Source organism: Micropterus salmoides, unplaced genomic scaffold (assembly GCF_014851395.1).
Source record: "Micropterus salmoides isolate LMB-PRFRI ecotype aquatic unplaced genomic scaffold, ASM1485139v1 Ms_hic_scaffold_20, whole genome shotgun sequence".
NCBI lineage: Eukaryota > Metazoa > Chordata > Actinopteri > Centrarchiformes > Centrarchidae > Micropterus > Micropterus salmoides.
The window spans coordinates 30,620,914-30,640,800 of record NW_024041151.1 but is presented as its reverse complement, the minus strand read 5'-3'; the positions used below and the strand labels follow the sequence as shown (position 1 = coordinate 30,640,800).

General features: G+C 40.8%; 1 protein-coding gene across 2 annotated transcripts in view; it reads right to left on the bottom strand.

Annotated features, from left to right (window-relative positions):
- Positions 1-9,154: 9,154 nt before the first annotated feature.
- Positions 9,155-19,887, bottom strand: part of LOC119914553 (stromelysin-3-like) — a 34,053-nt gene continuing 23,320 nt past the window's right edge. Inside the window, exons 3-9 of one of the 2 annotated variants that reach the window (XM_038733919.1) lie at positions 19,278-19,421; positions 17,309-17,442; positions 16,921-17,135; positions 16,575-16,779; positions 15,262-15,522; positions 14,978-15,142; positions 9,155-10,294 (exon numbers count right to left, since the gene is read on the bottom strand). In XM_038733919.1, coding sequence (XP_038589847.1) covers positions 15,015-15,142; positions 15,262-15,522; positions 16,575-16,779; positions 16,921-17,135; positions 17,309-17,442; positions 19,278-19,421 — 1,087 coding nt within the window. In that variant the 3' untranslated portion in view covers positions 9,155-10,294; positions 14,978-15,014. Of the gene's footprint in view, positions 15,143-15,261; positions 15,523-16,574; positions 16,780-16,920; positions 17,136-17,308; positions 17,443-19,277; positions 19,422-19,887 lie in introns of both variants that reach the window. The other variant, XM_038733918.1, reaches the window with a different exon arrangement.

Below are 19,887 nucleotides of genomic sequence, written 5' to 3'. Positions count from 1 at the left end.
TTGAGCTTGTGCTTTGTTTTGGGCACACTTAGGAACAGTTGATCAGCTGACCTGAGAGAACAGGTGGGTCTATAGGGGTGTAGCAGCTCAGAGATGTAGGGTGGGGCAAGACCATTAAGGCATTTAAAAGCAATTAAAATAATCTTAAAATGGAACCGTTGATGTACAGGCAGCCAGTGGAGTGAGGGTAAAATGGGGGAAATGTGCTCACATTTACGTGTTCCAGTTAAAAGACGTGCAGCAGCGTTTTTGAACCATCTGGAGACGAGCAATAGAGGACCCACTGACCCCCACGTACAGTGCATTACAGTAATCCAACAGAGTAGTGACAAAGGTGTGGATTACTGTTTCAAAGTGCTACCTAGAGAGAAATGGCTTTATTTTGGCCAGTTGCCTCAATTGAAAAAAGCTTGTTTTAACCACTGAACTTATCTGTCTGTCAAGCTTAAAGTCAGAGTCGATTTTAACCCCTAGGTTAGTGATTGTTGGCTTGATGCACTGACTCAAGGAACCCAGATCGGCACGGGGGATCCCAGTGGTGCCACCAAAAACATCACTTCTGTCTTACTTTAATTAAAACTTAAAAAGTTAAGAGCCATCCAGGCCTTTATGTCATCAAGACACTTAAGTAATGGTGCAATGGTTTCATTCTTTTTAAGAGGCACATAGGTCTGACTATCGTCTGCATAACAGTGGAATGACATACCAAGTATGGAACCAAGCGGGAGCAAATAAAGAGAGAAGAGGGCCTAATATTGAGCTCTGTGGGACCCCACAAGAGAGAGGCGCAGAGGAGGACACAGAATCTCCACAGCTTACACAGAAAGCTCTACCTTCCAAATAGGACCTGAACCATTTCAGTGCAATGCCCTTGATGCCAACCCACCACTCCAAACGAGAGATCAGGATTTCATGGTCCACTGTGTCAAAGGCCGCAGTCAGATCAAGAAGCACAAGAATAATACAATCCCCGGAGGCAGTAGATAAAAGGATATCATTAAAAACTTTTAGAAGGGCTGATTCTGTGCTATGTAGGGTTTTAAAACCAAATTGGAAGACTTTAAGAATATTGTGCTCATCCATGAAGGCCATTAATTGTCTGCAAACTATCTTTTCAAGGATTTTTGACAGAAAGGATAGTTTAGAGAAAGGTCTGAAATTAGCGAGGTCTGCAGGATCCAGACCAGGTTTCTTAATTAAAGGTTGCACTACTGCATGTTTAGGGACCACCCCTGAGGAAAGGCTGCTATTTAAAACTGAAAGAATAGATGGCCCTATAGTAGGGAAAACCTCCTTAAAAAATCGAGGAGGGATAGTACCATTTGGAGAACCTGAGGGCTTCAAACAATCTTCTGTAAAACAGACAAAGTCACAGGTTCAAACTTGTCAAAGACAGCGGAACAGAGGACAGGGACTGAGGAGTCATAAGCAGAAGGTGAGATTTCCGCCCTAATGGTAGTGACCTTATCAATGAAAAAGTCAAGAAACTTTTCACACACAGCATGGGAGGCATCAAAACAGACAGTTTGCGGGACATTGAGAGCTGAGTCTATAGTCTCAAACAAAACACGAGGCTTGTTACAGTTTGACAAAATTATTTCCTTTTTGCTTCTTTCATAATTGTCTGATAATGCCGCCAGAAGTCCCTTAACATTTGAAAAGACACATGCAGTTTATCCTTTTTCCATTTGCGCTCAGCCTTACGGCACTCACGTCTGACAACACGGGTCATGTCATTCAGCCAGGGTTCAGCTTTTGTTGTAGATTGCCTGGTTTTCAATGGAGCCACAGAGTCTAAAACAATTTGGCAAGTGGAGTGAAACCATGCGCTAAGCTCCTCTGAATCATTCGACTCTGATGTGTCAGAGTGCTGACTGAAAATGGAGGAGAACTGAACAGCAGTGGGTTAAGGGTTAATAATACGGCAGCGCCGTGCAGTAGCGCGAGGTTTAACTGGATTACAGGCAAGAACAATCTCAAATAATACTGGCATGTGGTCAGAAAACACACCGTCACAGATCTCTGAGTTAAGAATAGGCAACCCATAGGATAGGACAATATCAAGAGAGAGTCCGTGCTCATGCGTGGGGCCACACACAGACTGCACAAGATTAAAAGAGTCAATGAGGTGTAAAAAGTCTAGTCCATTGTGTCCATGTGTAGTCCATTCATGCTACACAAACACAACATAAATAAATGTACAGTACTGTGCAAAGGTTTAGGCGTGTGTGTGTCAAAAATAGACATGTTAATAGATTAGATTGATCAATTAACAAAATACAAAGTGAGTGAGCAGAAGAAAAATCTATAATCAATATTTGGTGTTACCACCCTTTGCCCTCATCAGTGTTTCTAGGTACACCTGCATATCCACTACCGTTCAAAAGTTTGGGGTCACTTAGAAAATTTCTTGTTTTCAGGTCATCGATACCGCTGGTTCGTTAGTGTTCCTGGTTGCTGTGACGACAGTCGTTACAGTCGTTAAGACTACCTGTGGCCAAGACTGAACGACCATCGTTGGTATCTTCACCTGAGGCCAATAGGTTACGTTTGTTGAGTTTCCTGGGAAGTGATGAAAGGACAGCATTGTAAGTGGGGGATAAGTGGTGGTGTAGACCCCCTCCCCTGTTCAATGACGGCTTCTCGACGGCTGACGGCTTCTACACCGGGGTCGAGAAGCCATTGGATGTTGAACTGGCCGCCTTTAGACTAGGTGAGTATCTGGAGCATCAGCAACTGTGGGTTCCATTACAGGCTCAAAATAGCCAGAAACAAATAACTTTCTTCTGAAACTCGTCAGTCTGTTCTTGTTCTGAGAAATGAAGCTATTCCATGTGAAAAATTACTAAGAAGCTGAAGATCTCGTACGATGCTGTTTAACTCTCCATTCACAGAACAGCACAAACTGGCTCTAAGAAAGAGGACTGGAGGACTCCGGTGCACAACTGAGCAAGAGGACAAATACGTTAGAGGGTCTAGTTTGAGAAACAGATGCCTCACAGGTCCTTAACTGGCAGCTTCATTAAACAGTACCCGGAAAACAACAACCTGCCTTCTGCTGCAGCCAAATATTCAAAGTTCAACTCATCAGTCCAGAGCACCAGCTGCCCTTTTTCTGCACCCCACTCAGGCTTTTTGGCTGCAAGTCTGCCATGATGGCATTCTGAGCCATAGGTGTTATTTACACTGGGGAAATTGGGGACATGTCCCCACCACATTTCCACGTTTGGAAGCATGTTCAGAAAAATAGCACCAACAAATTAACTAACAAATGAAAATGCTTTGAGTTTATTTGCACAATAAGGAAACGTGCAATACAATTTAAATATAGAAGAAACAAATGCCCAAAAAAGTTACTTAAGATAAAAGAAACAAGCAACCGATTACTGCATTATATTCTGTTATATTTTTATATTCATGAATGGTCACATGCTAGCTGAATTTTTTGTTTCCACTGTAAATTGGATCAGAAAATGTCTTGAAATGCTCAAAATCTTCTTGTTGCTCAGTCTTGCCATGGTGAATAACTTTGACAGTAAACTGTCTTCATCAGCCTCACCTTGTATTTTGTTAATTGATAAATATAATAATGTTTATTTCTGAAAGTATTCTTTCCTTACAGCATTTCTTCCTGGGGTTACTGTACACATATTCCCTTTTATCTAAAAATCTTTTATACTTGACCTTTTATTCATCTTGAAAAAAATTATAAATGAGAAAAGTTGTGATAATATAAGCAAGCAAGTTCAAAGATGGCATTTCATGAATACACAAATATTGCAACCACAAAAATAAGTGCATCAAATTCATGTGTTATAATCTTGTTCATTTTTCTAATATTATTACTACTGTTTAGTCATATTTATTATTCTATACTATACATATATCCACAATCCTAGTTTATATTTTATAGTTTCTACAGTTTATAGTTTCTAATGTTATATAGAATATAGTTATATAGTTGATATACATTGTAATGATGCACATATTTCTAACATTTCTATTTTTTTTTTCCTTTTATGGCTTGATTAGCAACGTGAGCAGCTGTAATGAAACAAATGTCACCTCAGGACTACGTCAGACAATATAACCAGAAAACTGTTAAATATTAATAACACTGGCAACAAATAAACCATATGTCTCAGCCCAAGCCGCCATCTGCTGCATGCAAATGTAACCACAGATGGATGACTGAAACATGACTCATGTCACAAGGCAGGAGAGACAAAACATGGAAATCATCAGCATTTCAAGTCAGACATACACTCACCTAAAGGATTATTAGGAACACCATACTAATACTGTGTTCGACCCCCTTTCGCCTTCAGAACTGCCTTAATTCTACGTGGCATTGATTCAACAAGGTGCTGAAAGCATTCTTTAGAAATGTTGGCCCATATTGATAGGATAGCATCTTGCAGTTGATGGAGATTTGTGGGATGCACATCCAGGGCACGAAGCTCCCGTTCCACCACATCCCAAAGATGCTCTATTGGGTTGAGATCTGGTGACTGTGGGGGTCATTTTAGTACAGTGAACTCATTGTCATGTTCAAGAAACCAATTTGAAATGATTGGAGCTTTGTGACATGGTGCGTTATCCTGCTGGAAGTAGCCATCAGAGGACGGGTACATGGTGGCCATAAAGGGATGGACATGGTCAGAAACAATGCTCAGGTAGGCCGTGGCATTTAAACCATGCCCAGTTGGCACTAAGGGGCCTAAAGTGTGCTAAGAAAACATCCCCCACACCATTACACCACCACCAGCAGCCTGCACAGTGGTAACAAGGCATGATGGATCCATGTTCTCATTCTGTTTACGCCAAATTCTGACTCTACCATCTGAATGTCTCAACAGAAATCGAGACTCATCAAACCAGGCAACATTTTTCCAGTCTTCAACTGTCCAATTTTGGTGAACTCTTGCAAATTGTAGCCTCTTTTTCCTATTTGTAGTGGAGATGAGTGGTACCTGGTGGGGTCTTCTGCTGTTGTAGCCCATCTGCCTCAAGGTTGTGCGTGTTGCAGCTCCACTAATGCTTTGCTGCATACCTCGGTTGTAACGAGTGGTTATTTCAGTCAAAGTTGCTCTTCTATCAGCTTGAATCAGTCGGCCCATTCTCCTCTGACCTCTAGCATCAACGAGGCATTTTCGCCCACAGGACTGCCGCATACTGGATGTTTTTCCCTTTTCACACCATTCTTTGTAAACCCTAGAAATGGTTGTGCGTGAAAATCCCAGTAACTGAGCAGATTGTGAAATACTCAGACCGGCCCGTCTGGCACCAACAACCATGCCACGCTCAAAATTGCTTAAATCACCTTTCTTTCCCATTCTGACATTCAGTTTGGAGTTCAGGAGATTGTCTTGACCAGGACCACACCCCTAAATGCATTGAAGCAACTGCCATGTGATTGGGTGATTAGATAATTACATTAATGAGAAATTGAACAGGTGTTCCTAATAATCCTTTAGGTGAGTGTACAGCACAGTATGTGGCCGTTCATTTGAAAACTCTGCACCTCACTTCTTTTCTTCTCACTAACGAACTAACTGGTGCCTTAGTGGACAGAACTGGAAAGTCCTGTCCTGTTAGGTAATAATAATAACAATAAAAACTTTATTGATGTAACACCTTTCATTCAGAAACTGCAGCTTAAAGTGTTGGGTACGAGTAATGAAAGAGGAGCAAACAATTTAAACAGTTAAAACTTTACAGTATACTTAAAAAGAGGAGGAAAGTAACGCTTTACTTTAAGGACAGTTTTGTGTTAATTAATATTCAATAATTACAACTTTTCCTGTGAAGCATCCATACCTGGTCTAGAAACAGTTCATGGATGATTACACACATGATAACACAGTTTAATACAGCATAAAGAGTTTTAAAGCCCTTAGTAATTGTTTACACCCATGTACCCAAGACATGTTGAGCTTGAACATTACTTCTTGACACTGGAATAGTAACTTAACAAACACAAATTCTGAACTCAAGGTCAAGGCGTTTGCTCAGCTCAGTAATTATTAAATAAATAGGTATAAGTATAACTATAGTGCATCCTTATTACATACAGGTATAATCAATATATTAAATATCAATAGTAAATAAATGGTTCATATTTCTATAAATATTGTTTGTCAAACAAGCCTCAACTGATGTTGCGCTCATCAGATTTAGGTGCAAAGAATTCCAGGGTTTGGTGCCATAACTACAGAAAGCAGTTTTACAGTAGGTGTTTGTCTGAAGGCTCGGATGGAGTTCACATTTATAGACAAGCACAAGAATCTCAAAGTGGATCTTTAAACTGACTGGAAGCCTGTGCAGGGACACTAGAAGGCCGAACCAAACTCACCTCTAATAAAAGCATGCTGAAGCTTCTTGGCATTACTGGGAGAAAGGAAAGGTCTGACCATGGCAATATTCTTTAAATCAGTGGTTCTCAAACGTTTTGACATCAAGGACCCCTAGGTTGACACAAATTAGACCACGGACCCCCATCTGATAGGATTTTTGCTTTTAGATGTTTTATTACAGAAAGTGTATGAAACCTATGACCCAAGTACGCCATCGAGAATCCCTGGGGGTCCCTGGACCCTGCTTTGAGAACCACTGCTTTAAATGATTTCGTTTAAAGAGGTGAGTTTGGTATATGTGACTGGAAGGTTAGGTCAGAGTCGATGGTAGTACTCAAATTTCTGTAAAGCTTGTTATGTGCTGAGAAAGTGTTTTCTCTTTGCTCCTTTGAACCAAAACTACCAATAACATCTAAAAGCAGCAACAATTGGAATTGAACCTGTCAACAGATTAACTACTGAATGTAGTAAATGATGAGTGACTGCTGAAGCCAATAAAGAGATCTCATTCAGTTAGATTTAAGTGTTGTGTTGGACACAGATGATCCTTACATATTAATGACCAGACTTGAGAAATAGGTGGGTCTCTCTGGTGTCACGCTTGACTGAAATTATTTGTTTTTTGTTAGTTTATGTACTCACAGTAGCTTGATGTTGATTATAAAGTTCCTCAAGGAAATATTATGGGAGTTATTTTACTGTCTTTATACATGCCCCCTCACGTCAACATTATACTGTCTCACTGATTTTATTTTTTCTCTCCTTTTGTATATGATTTTATCCGCTTAACATTGTTTTGATCCTCTTTTGTGAAGCACTTTGGACTGCATCTCTCCATTAAATTATTATTGGAACTGCATAGAAGAGTTAAGAAGAGTGTGATTGTAGGCAAGTCGCACCACCTAGGTTAAAATGACTTCATCTTATATACTTTTTCTGTATTTAACTGGAGTCTCAGGTCCCTTTTTTAATAATTGACTCGCGACCATGTTAACAACTAAACTGATCCTCTGGTGATTTGACTGGGGGTGGCTGGACCTCTTTCAATGGTGCAAATATCATAGAGTTTACAAATAATAAATGCAATGCAATTTGTACAGGCCTACTGCTCAAAATGCAGACAGCTAACTAATGTGCAGCAAATAACTGAGTCTACTTTCAAGGGCGTTATGGAGATGAGGAAAAGTGTTTTGGACTGATTTAGGTCATTTAATATACTGTACAGTGCATAAAGATGCCCAAGGCAGGATGATAAAGTTGTGTTTCTAAGTTTTTAGGGGCCTACACAAAACTACACACAGCAGCAGCTGTGTGGGCACATACAATCTAAATCAGGGGTTTTCAAAGTGTGACACTGTGGCCCAAACCCCAGACTGCTGCGCCCCCTCAACACACCCAATACCCAGGAAGTATAATGTTGCACTAGCTGGGCTCAGTTTTTAGCGTATATTTGTTTACATGTTGACTGATTTAAATTTTTAAGATAAATTGTGATAATTGGGTGTTTAAGCTGTGTGTCACAGCCCCTGCTGCTGCAGCCAAACTACAATAATTAACTTCCTGTTGTCTATGAAGATTCTCAGTCATCCAGGTCATAGTTATCCAACGAAGGTTAAAGTCAAGGGCAACTGGACTTACCCTAAATGGACCTTTGTGAAAACAGCCACAAGATCCAAGAAGAACAAAACTACAGGGGAGGAGGAAAAAAAAGGTCAAACGCAACAACATTGTGATTCCAGACGTGTCTGGAGTATCAGAGAAACTCAGGAGGATTTTCAACAAACATAACATCCCTGTGTTTTTTAAACCCAAGAACACACTAAGACAGATGCTGGTACATCCCAAAGACCGCACACCCAAACACAAGAAAAGCAATCTAGTGTATGCGGTCCAATGCAGTGAGGAATGCACAGACCTGTATATTGGGGAGACTAAACAACCACTACACAAACGCATGGCTCAACACAGAAGGGCCAACTCCTCAGGTCAAGACTCTGCAGTCTACTTACATCTGAAGGACAGAGGACACTCATTTGAGGACCACCAGGTGCACATTTTAGACAGAGAAGATGGATGGTTTGAAAGAGGTGTCAAGGAAGCATCTACACCAGGGTTGAGAAGCCGTCATTGAACAGGGGAGGGGGTCTACGCCACCACTTATCCCCCACTTACAATGCTGTCCTTTCATCACTTCCCCGGAAACTCAACAAACGTAACCTATTGGCCTCAGGTGAAGATACCAACGATGTCGTTCAGTCTTGGCCACCGGTAGTCTTAACGACTGTAACGACTGTCGTCACAGCAACAAGGAACACTAACGAACCAGCGGTATCGATGACCCGGGCCAACGACCCCACTGAGGTTAAATAGCTGAGTTTCCCTGCCAGTCAGTCAGAACTGAAGAAGTCCTTTGGATGAGGGACGAAACGTCTTCCAGTATCTTCAACCAAGTCCAGTTGCCCTTGACTTTAACCTTCGTTGGTTAACTTCCTGTTGTTTTCAGAACACCAGCATGCACCCGCTTCTTTCCCCACACAGTATCTTTGCCTCACATCCCTCCCTCCGCTTCAACTCTCCCGCGCCCCCCAGAGGACTGGGTTTGAAAACCATCCATCCATCCATCGTCAACCACTTATCCTGCGTACAGGGTCGCGGGGGGCTGGAACCAATCCCAGCTGACATCAGGCGAAAGGTGGGGTACACCCTGGACAGGTTTTGGTTTGAAAACCCCTGCTCTAAAATGAAAATTGCCAGCATGAACTAGAGCTCTATTACTTGCAGAAATAGGAAAAAATTACTTGCGTATTTATTTTTTGGTTTTATTGTAAACAAAAAAAAATGATTCAAACAAGAAATACATATTCTGACTGAAACAATAAAGGCAAACAGATACATACAGGTATATGTTGTAGGACATGACATGTTTAGTCAAGCAATAATCAGTGTCCTGCACTGATCTTGAACACCTTGAATACAAAGGAACAAATGTAATATGCATAAAAAATATACAGTAAGTCAAAGTCAGTGACAGTGCTCTTGTCTCATTTCTCTGATTAGAATTGTAACAAGATTTATGTCAAAACACATTATATTGTCAGCAAAATTAATTTCTAATTAATTCTTATTAATTTTCTGAGAATACCATCTCAGAGATTATATAATGAGGGCACAATAACAATCAGAGAATGGAAACAAAGCTCTGAAACTGATAAAAAAAAATACCAAAACAGTACACTGAATAGTGAAAAGAGCAGATTTAATGTGTGTAATATATGAGGTTGCCTGCAGAACCTTAAATAGCACCTTAAATATAAGTTGTAGCACACCGCTTCACTCATTCTCAACATGCTGTGGTGAGAGAAATGGGCAGGACCTAAAGTTGATTTTAAATACTGACTGTGAATGAATATCATTCCCTTGTTACATTTGACACTTGGCGGCACAAAAAAGCAAAAGCAATACAACTCTTTAACACAGTCAGTGCCAGGATATTTATCCCTCTTCACGCTAAATACTAGACTGGAAAGCTTTTGAGAATAATTACATTATCACAATGCTGCAAGAACGGGTCATTTCCTGATTGGTCCTGATTTCTAGTTTCAAAATATTTATCCTGCCAAAAGTCCCTTTCTGTTTCTGCAGAGCTGAATAGTCTGTGACTGAGGTGGCTAAAGGAGGCTGCAATCACAACAACCTAATGACTAAAATCAAAGGCAAGTGAGATAGCAGTCAAAGCACAAATGAGATTAACATGTTTTGGAAAGAAAAATAAAGTCCAAGATTTGAAGATACGTAAGGCAAAGCAGAGGTAAAGTGTGCGCCTCCAAAACTTCAGATTCCCTTCTGTGTGTAATGTCAGCGGCGTGAACAAAGAAATGGTTGTAGCTGGTGCCCAGGTGGAACAGGAACAAGACTGAAGGGTGGACGGACTTGTGCTTCTGCAAAGATAAAGTATACAAAGCTACGCAGAGAGGGGTGTTATGGGTAACAGTATGGTACCAGAGGCTGTCAGAGCCTACGCATACACCTCACAAATCTCAGCAATGCATAGTTGACTTCCATCATCAATTCAATGGTTGAATCACTTCACTCAAAACCACAAATGTCAGAGAATGTAAGTATTTAAATCAGTGGTTCTCAAACCGATGTAAGAATGTGAGTGTTTCTGTGAACCCTGTTAAATTTCTACACGTGTTTCCCAAAGCAGCAATTAAGAACTTCTTCACGTCAGCTGTCCGTGTTGCAGAAGATGGTGCTGAATCCACTTTAAAGTAACTTATTAGTAACATATTTAATTGTTTGTAAGCTGTGCTATATATTAAACATATATACATGGCAAAGCATAAGTGCAAAGTGTTCCTGTGTGAGTGTGTTTAATGCTGGGTTCAGACCGCCCCGAAATGTTTCTGCTCAGATCGTCTCTGTGTCAGATCAGGATATCATAGAGTCAAATACATTCTTGCTGTCACTTGGCCAAGAGTTGACAGCTACATGTTGGTCCCTGCTCAATCGTAGCTTTCAGTCTTTCACATTTAGAAGAAAATATTACAGTTTAACAATTTTGAGCTAATATGCTAAAGACAGCAGAACATCAAAACGTCCTGTTCTTCCAGCGAGGGCTATGTGAGAATCATCGTCAGGCTATGCCAATCAAAGGCGCAGTAGGGCATGTAGCATGTAGTAGGTAATGCTTTCACCATAGTAGTGACATTTCACCTACTACATATTACTGCAGTATGCAGTACCTACCACATACTGCTTTTCATATTAGTATGCAGTATGAAACTGTTAAATAGATTTATTTTGCAGTATGTTAGGCCAGGTTTAGTCAGTTTCCAGTTCTGGAAAGCGGAAGTAAACAATATGGGAAATCTAAATGTAAAAACACTTTTATTTCTAATTTAATCTTGAATCTAAGGAGAGCAAGGCTGCAGCCTGTCAATGTTTTTGGCATGACTGAGGAACATATAATGTGCACATTTTGCCTCTCCAGCTATGCCATATTGGAGCTGTTGGCTGACCTAAGGGCTGATTTGGAGCCATGCCCAAACTTCTTGCAACTCTGCATTTCAACACAACAGCTGTGGCAGTCTCTCTACACTCTTTCAACCTGACGTCGATGGATCATGGTAATATTCATCCAGCCAGAAGGAATGATCACCAACTGTTCACAGCGTCATTGCCGGGCGTCATTGTAGGTATTGGAGAGGGAATGGGGCGTACAGGGACAGGAGATCTGCACACTGCAGATGGTTTGCCGATCGTTCCCTCTGGCTGGATGAAGCACAACGTTCCTGATTTTACGCATGATCCACGATGATACAGAAATATAGAAATTAATGGCAAAAAAATGGCCCCCCAAAATTGCACAAATCATGTTTTTAGGGGAGCTCATCTTATTAAGGGGAGCTAAGCTCCCCCTGGGTACACCTTAGTTCACACCTTTGCCTCGTGTCTGGGTCAGTCCAGCATACTGTAGCTCAGGGGTTTTCAAAGTGTGAGGCGGGCCTCCCTAGGGGGGCTCCAAACAATTTCAGGGGAGGCTCAGTGAATGGAAGTGAAACAATATTACATTACTTATTGCATTAGTTATTCAAAGGAGATCACTTAGAATAGCCTACATGTGTGAGAGTACAGAGATACGGTAGTTCTTGTGTTTTCCCTCCATCAGAGTCAGAAACTAATAAATGCCTCAGGACGACCTTTTTTTGAATCTATTTGTTGTAGTCAGAAGTTATGTCAAACAGCAGTATTAGGCTATTTTGGCTCAAATGTTTTGTGTCTATGGGATCAAATAACATAATCATGATCCCACAGGCATCCAAGAATGGAGCGAAACTTACCAAGTAAACTCAAGATCTGGTGGGGTGGTGCCGTTTCCCAAGCTTTGTCTGAGGGGAGGCCCGCAGTCTCAGACTTTGAAAACCCCTGCTGTAGCTGTTTATGCTGGGGTTTTCCAGAGTAGTTTTTCAGGTGTGCTGTCCAAAATACTTAATTGGTCACAAAAGGTCATCTAAGTTGAACACAAAGTGGTTCGCTGAGTGTTGCTTGAAGCAGCAGCAAACCCCTCTAAGCCATTGGAAATACTGGGCTTTATAGCACATCGGTGCAGTTCTTGTGGTGTGCCTGTAAGGCCCATAACACATTAATTTTGCAAACTTTATTTCCCAAATATTTTTTAGGAATATGGAAGAGCTATATTCACACCTTTAAAGTGTGTAGTTAACAAATGATCCACTGAGAGAGTTAATGTAAACACTACATAAAAGTGTTGAGGAAAAACTGGTCAGTGTCAAGAAGTGTTATATTTAACTCCAAAAAGGGTAAAAAATTACTGTAAATCAGTGTTAAGGTACCAACACTCCAAAAAGAGTTAAATTAACACTCCGTGGTGTGGACCCATATAAACACTCTAAAAAGTGTTAAAATCAACTCTGACAGTGTTAATTTGGGTTTACTCATTTTACTGTGTGGAAATCCAAACATTTGACCACTTCTTCTTCTTTTTAATAGGAATTGTAAATGGGCAGGTCATTATTGCCAACATTCTACCGCAATTGTCTCCCTCTTAAATTTCTGCAGGCTTTTTTTTTTATTATTATTAAATCTTATTACGAATGAACTCCCTTGTACTTTTACAATCGCAACCGCTGCCGCCATTTTCACAAGTCTGAAAACAGTTTGGTGGTTCCTCCCTTTTCGTTATGTAGCTAAGATGGCATCCATTCAGACTAAGAAGTGTCCAGCATCACACACTCAACTCTTTGATCGTTATGAGTGTACTGGGTACTCATAGTGCACTGCATTTTGCTATACTCGTCAGTGTTAACACACTTATGCACTCTGCGTCACAGTTCCACTTAGCAGCAACAACATCATTCCTCTTTGCTTCACCATGTTTACGATTATGAACTGAGAGTACTCTGTGCTATTATTGGTCAACGTTGGGACACTTCATGGAATTTGTTGTGGAAAGCAAAAGGTTGACACGCATTTCTTTCTGTCAGGACGTTGTGATGCTGTCGTGCACTATGCTACACTACACGGGATAAAATGATCAGTTGTCATGCTCAACGCCCGTTTTCATTCCCCACATCCTACCTCTATCGGGTTGAGCTATCATCAGGCTGTTAGTGTAGTCTGAACCTAGCATAACAAAGTAAACTTAGTTTTTGGATTCAGCTGCTGTTGGAGGCAAACGTTACTCTTTAGCTCATGTGAAAATCTAAAATGAAGTTTCATGCATTTGCAGTTGTGAGAACATAGGCAAGGTTTAAAATTCTCTCTCAATCTCTCTTTTTCCATTCATCACAAAACTACTTCAGTCACTTTTCGTCTCTATCATTCAGTGCTTTCAAGGGGAGACTGTTGGATAGTGTGTGCCATTTTATGTATGATATATGTATCAGGGAGGGAGGTAGTGGGCTGCAGCTAGGGAGGAAGGATTTCCTGTGAACACCAAACTGTGGATAACTGATCATATAATGGTGTTTATTCAGATTCTCTGCTGTCATTAGTTAGTTTATGATGTATATGTACTGCCAACTATACAGAACAGCAACATTTCAAGGAGTATATCTATGACAATTGTGTAGTTTAAGTTATGAGGCTTGGTGAAGGGATGTTTTGTTTTAGTATATAGTAGTGTTCAGCAGTGTTGGGCAGTAGTATTTTTTTCAGAAACAAGTAGTTGGATTACAAGTTGAAATTTAGTAATAATCTGTTACTGTCCCACCAGGAGTTGGACGGAGGGTTGGTAGCAGAATGCTCTGTGCATGGGTTGGAGGTGCGTGAGGGGGGACAGTTAGAGGAGAAATTCAACTCCAGGTAACTCCAAAGTTGTCTAATTTATATGTTCTATGTTCTTTCCTAGCTTGCTAATGTTAGCCACTAATATTCATGCACACAGGATTGAGCTGCTTTTGCAGTTGGAGGGTGTTACCAGTCAACTCCCCGGCTTCTCTGTGAGGACAGAACCTCTGTAGTGCTGTGTGCAGTCGGTGCAGTCACTGGGGCTAAGCTAGCAGCTAGGTAGGTAAATACCTGCATAACATCCGGCTGCTTGTTAAATCACAATGCTTCATTTTCTATTAGTACACGTGTTAAATACAGAAGATATAACTTGTGGGTGTGGAGGCTTTGGAGTCGTTTAAAAACACCTTTGATGGCGCTGCGCTGTAATGTAACAAGTGATGTAACTAATTATAATGATATAATTAAATATAATAATAATTTCTGTTACTCTTTAAATGGTGGAGGACAAATTCATGCATCTGGGTTTTGGTGCCAAAGGCAGGGTTGAAGTCTGTCAGGACTGAATTTCACCACCATCCACAGTTTTAACCAGCTGTCTCCAGATGTGTATTTTCATCTCTAATTGACAAAAGCGTTCCTGGCCCTGAAAAAGTATGCATATACCAACTGACAGTTACTGTGAAACTATACTCTCAGTAAAATCTAGAAACCATGTACATGTACAGTATTTTCAAATGCTAATCTCTTGATTTAAAAAAACTATTTGGTTGCAGCAGGCAATGATGTTGGCAAGAGTTTGCCTTAAGTAGGTTTCCAAAATAGCCAGAATGTTATGTATGGGGAATTAAGCTGAAAAGTCAACCTACTGCTTTTCAGAGGGTCATCAGATGTATGTATGTGAACCTATTTAGACCGGAAATCAGAGCAGCCAAAGAAATCCATTCCTATGCTGCGGGGGTAGCCTTCCAGCACCTTTAACGCCACAGGATCAAACTTCCAGTAGTGCAGCCCACTCAGGAAATTGGCGTAGCCTGGCAGAGGGTGAGAGAAGGAAACAGTCAACTATGGACCTTCCCCAGTCATCAGGCCAGAGACAAAGAAAACTAACATAAAGGTCAAATGGTAGGTTCCTCCCGATCCCAGTCCTCACCATATCTGTCCCGAAAGGCTGCATCAATATGGCTGGGCAGTCCTCCCCACTCATGCATGCTGCGAGGATGGACGTCATCGACTCGATTCTCCAGAAGACTGAATGGCCAGTAAGAAGCAGATTTGAAGAGGTAGACTTTCTCCCTGCGGTCCTCTCCCCACTTCAAAGCTGCTTGGATATCTGTTACAGGAAGACCCAGCTGCCTCACTGAATCTGGTCCTGTAATCTTCCTCTCAGCATCAAACACCCAGTAGCTGTCACCTGTCATAGTAAAAAGAAACAAAAGCCCAGGACTAGACTCATTTACCTGGACCTAGTATGTCATGGACTACTGTCCCAATTCAGAACAAAACAGTTAAGGCTGGCCTACGAGTTCTATAGCAATACCTGAGTATTGAGAACCCCTGGGAACCCTTCACACTACAGGATCATTTGGGCCAATAATTAGTTCCGACCAGCCTTGGCTCCAGAATGCCACAGCAATTATTTGGAGGGACGAATCAGACCCAAAATCTGTTCATTTATCCTCTAGTCTGCGGTGGGTTATGTTCTACTTTGACTGATTGTTGTTATTTCATCTTCTCTACATTTAATCTTTTGACGCCACAATCGGACCTTTGTACCGGACAGAAAAGCAGTGTTTCGTTGTTCTCTCCGGTTTTCTCTCCGTTAGCTGAGTTAATTAAAGCTTACTCAGTTGGTTGACTGAGAAATGCATCTCCGGCTGACTTTTTAATGTTTCCATTAAGAACGCGTAATAGGGTCTTAAATCTGCACTTGATGGCTAATGTTACATGATATTATTCTAAAAGACTGTGGCTGCATGTCCTAGACAAAAAGTCAGCAACCTCACTATTTTTGCCTTTTACTTTATTGTTTTGTATTTTCAAACAATATGTTTCACTTCACAAGAGAAAAGGTTTGGTTTTAGAAAAGTGATTAAAAAAGACATCCCCCTCTAGACTCTTGATATTGTAGGTATCGCTCTTACTACAGCCGCATGCACACCACTTCAACATAAATACAAAGCCTGACCTGCCTTGCCTAGTTACAGTTACTAAGCTATGATTGGACAGTCATTGCTTAAGGGGGAGGGGTTTAGTGAACAGTCAGTTGCACAAATTGCGTGTCAGCTGACTCTTCAACCCTTTCCAGGTCTCAGATCTTCTCCTCTGAAGATCGTCCTTCAGTATTTGTATATAAGACCATTTGAACTGTGACTTCAGCTTTTATAGTATTTCAACTGTCTCAAATGTTTCAACTGCAAGTCTTCAGCAGCACCTTTTCAAGTTTTCTTTTGTATTATCACCAACCTTGGAAAAACCAGATGTTGCCAGACTTGTCTTCATATGCAGCATCGATGTGGTCTGGAATGCCTCTCCAGTGGCGTGAAGCCAAGGCTGGATAGCCAGCTTGTAGCTGCCCATCACGGATTCGCCAGACATATCGAAACTTAAAGAAGAACAGCTCTCCCCTGATCATGGACACAGCATCAAAGTTTGTTCTGCAGGCGTCCGGCTGGAACACAATGACATACACAGCAGGGACATCTGTGTCTGTGGACTATTATGAGAAGCTGCAAAATGCAAGACTTTGAAATCTTGAATTACAGTGCATGTAGCTTTGAGGTCTATTCCCAGTATTTACAGTATGTCTCACCATTCCAATGTCAATCTCATTGGTCTCTGTTATGTCAGGCTGTGCAGGCCGAGGGGGACCATACAGATATTGGATGCCCCTCTTGTCGTCCTCGCTCAGCTGCAGAGGGTAGGAGTCGCTGTAGAAAGGACACATCACAGCATCAAGTTCCAGGGAGTGCTGCAGGCCCAGGACATGGCCAAACTCATGAGCTGCCACATGTAGGAGATCAGTGCCTATACGGGACAGCAAGGGATAAAGTAACAGTGACACTAATATAAATTGTTCAGTTTGTCTCTTTAGTGGATTCTAATGAGGAACAGACGAGCTGTAATTTTAAAGAAAACCCCTTTAAAATCTGATTTTGTTCAACATAAACCGAGACCTCCATTATTTCAAATATACTCACCCACACTGTTGCCCACTGTCCAATGCTCATCATAGTCAAAGTGGACTTCCCCCTCTCTGTGTGTCCTGGGGAAAAAGGCGTGGGCGAGGATTCCTCCAGGACCATCAAATGGTAAGTTGTCTCCATGCCAGTACCTACACAAGAACTTTTTTATTGTACAGAAGCAATTTAATATGCAATATCACTCATCTAAAGCTATTTCTGTATGCTTAGGATGTTGGCAATCCAGGTGGGAGGATCAAAAAGAAATATCAATTTAAATTATGCTTTGATACAGCAATAACTTCTTGCTTTTTACAACAGTTGAATGTGTGAATGCTGAATTGTGAACATTACATTAGTCCAGTCAGACCAATTAAAAAAGCAGCTAAACTTGCTGGAGGTTGCATGTGTATATGGTGTCATGTATGTCCAATAAATTTGTGAATATTTGAGATATATGTGTTGACAGCCCATAATGCCAGAAGCACACTACAATATTTCTCTTAGCAAATCATTTGTAGTTATGGGGTTTGGGTTATGTTTGGGTTCCTTGTCCTTAGTTATTTTTGTATATATATAGGGACCAAACATGGACATATCCTGACCCCGACACACACACAATTACACCCAAAGACAACTTTGAGCCTAAGACAAGAGTTGGGGAATTGAACAGCAAACAACTAGAGAACACCTCAGAGTTTTCTTCAGTGGACTTCAAGAGATCGAGCCACAGAGGGTAACCACAACGACCAAACCAACTGAAGAATTATCGGACTCTGAAGTCTCAAGTGCAACAAAGACTGAAGACTTTTAGAGACAATTTGAGGGCTTTGGACAAAGCCTCAGGTCCTTCCACTCCCCTTCTCTCCAAAAAAGAAGACACCAAAATACTCAAGCTCAGCTATCATAATCAGGTTTTGAATTTTATCAGTTTTTATCAGTTTTAATCAGTTTAAGTTGTATGCTTGCCCTTGCTTAATTTTGCAATAAAATATGTAATCACTGCATTTAAATTACCAGTAGTAGACATTGAATTTATTTCTTCACTAAGGTAGTCATTCATTAGGTAAAGTGTGTTTACCATCTTTAAGGTTCTTATAGGTTGCTCTAGCCAACGAAATTAACTTATCCTTGGGGCCTATTTTCCTGGCCACTAAACACAATCCTAGCAACTATACCAAGTGCACTGATCAATGAGAAGAGAGCTGTCGTTAACGGGCGTGGCTGGGGTGGTATTTGGCTCTAGGGCTATTCAGTCAGGTGCCATTTCAGAGTAAGGGTAGGTTCAGGTAGGTGTTCGGAAGAAGACAGTTAGAAGCTAGGCGAATCTCTTCGACACCAGCTTAGTTTTAATTACTTTTTAACGTGGGTTTGCTAGTTTAGTTTTTATTTTTTGAAAATGCTTAGTTTTAGTTTAGTTTTTATTAGTCAGCTAAGTCAGCGATCAGCTAAGACATTGGAAGATAGTCTAAGCCCCCCTTGCAGGCAGGTATTACTGGAAATGTGTTATGGTTATGGTTATATGGTTATATTAAAATCTAAACCTTTATTAATCAATCAATAGGTATTAAAACAATGTGAAGCACAAAGAGACAGGTTGGCTGAGATATCAGTGAGCCCATAAACACACACTAGCTGACATGCAGTAAATATAATGACCAGCAGATACGACATAATAACTGGTATAAGCTGGAAGTCCCAAGGTCAAAATGGAAGACACCCCCTAAGGTAGTTGAGTATGATCGAGCTAAGATCCTGTGGGACTTCAAGATCCAGACTGACAAACTGGTGATGGCTAACCAACCAGACATCGTGTTGATCGACAAACAGCAGAAGAAGGCTGCATACAACATTTGAAGTCTCTGTCTAGAAGAGTGCAGTCCTAGGATATATATACACATGTATATCAAATGCCCGTTTTAGGATAAATCCTTTTCTCTGCATATTAAAAACCTAACTGTGGTGCTTGCTATTGACCCTTTCTTACCTGTTGAAGTCAATAATGATGTCAGCTTTCTCAGAGGTGAGCTCTTGAAATCTCAGCGGAGTCACTGCACTCCACACACCAAATGCCTCCTGGAGGACATCCCGCACTTTGCCCTCACTCATCTGCCAGGGGAAACGTATAATCCTATTGGACACACACACACACACACACACACACACGCACACACACACACACACACACACACACACACACACACCAATGTGCTGTATTAGAGAGCACTCATGACAAAACATATTTTTATCATATAGGCTTATTAAATTCTTGCAGATGAGTTTCCATATACAAATACATATATTCCATATTTCCAACATCATGTCATACAATTTTTGCAGCATAAAAAAAATCACTAAATTTACTACCAAAAATAATCAGTGCATGTAAACACTGCTGACACATTGTGTGGATAAAGGTATTCATGTGAAAGCCTTAAAGTTCATTGGGTAAATCCAAGTCTAGAGTGTTGATCAGAAGTATTTTGCTCCCATTTTGTAGAGGCAGCTTGTTTTTTGATTTTCTGATCCACAAACTACGAACAATAATGAAAAAGAATGTGTCCTGTTTTATTTGTTAGAAGTACTTAACATAAAAA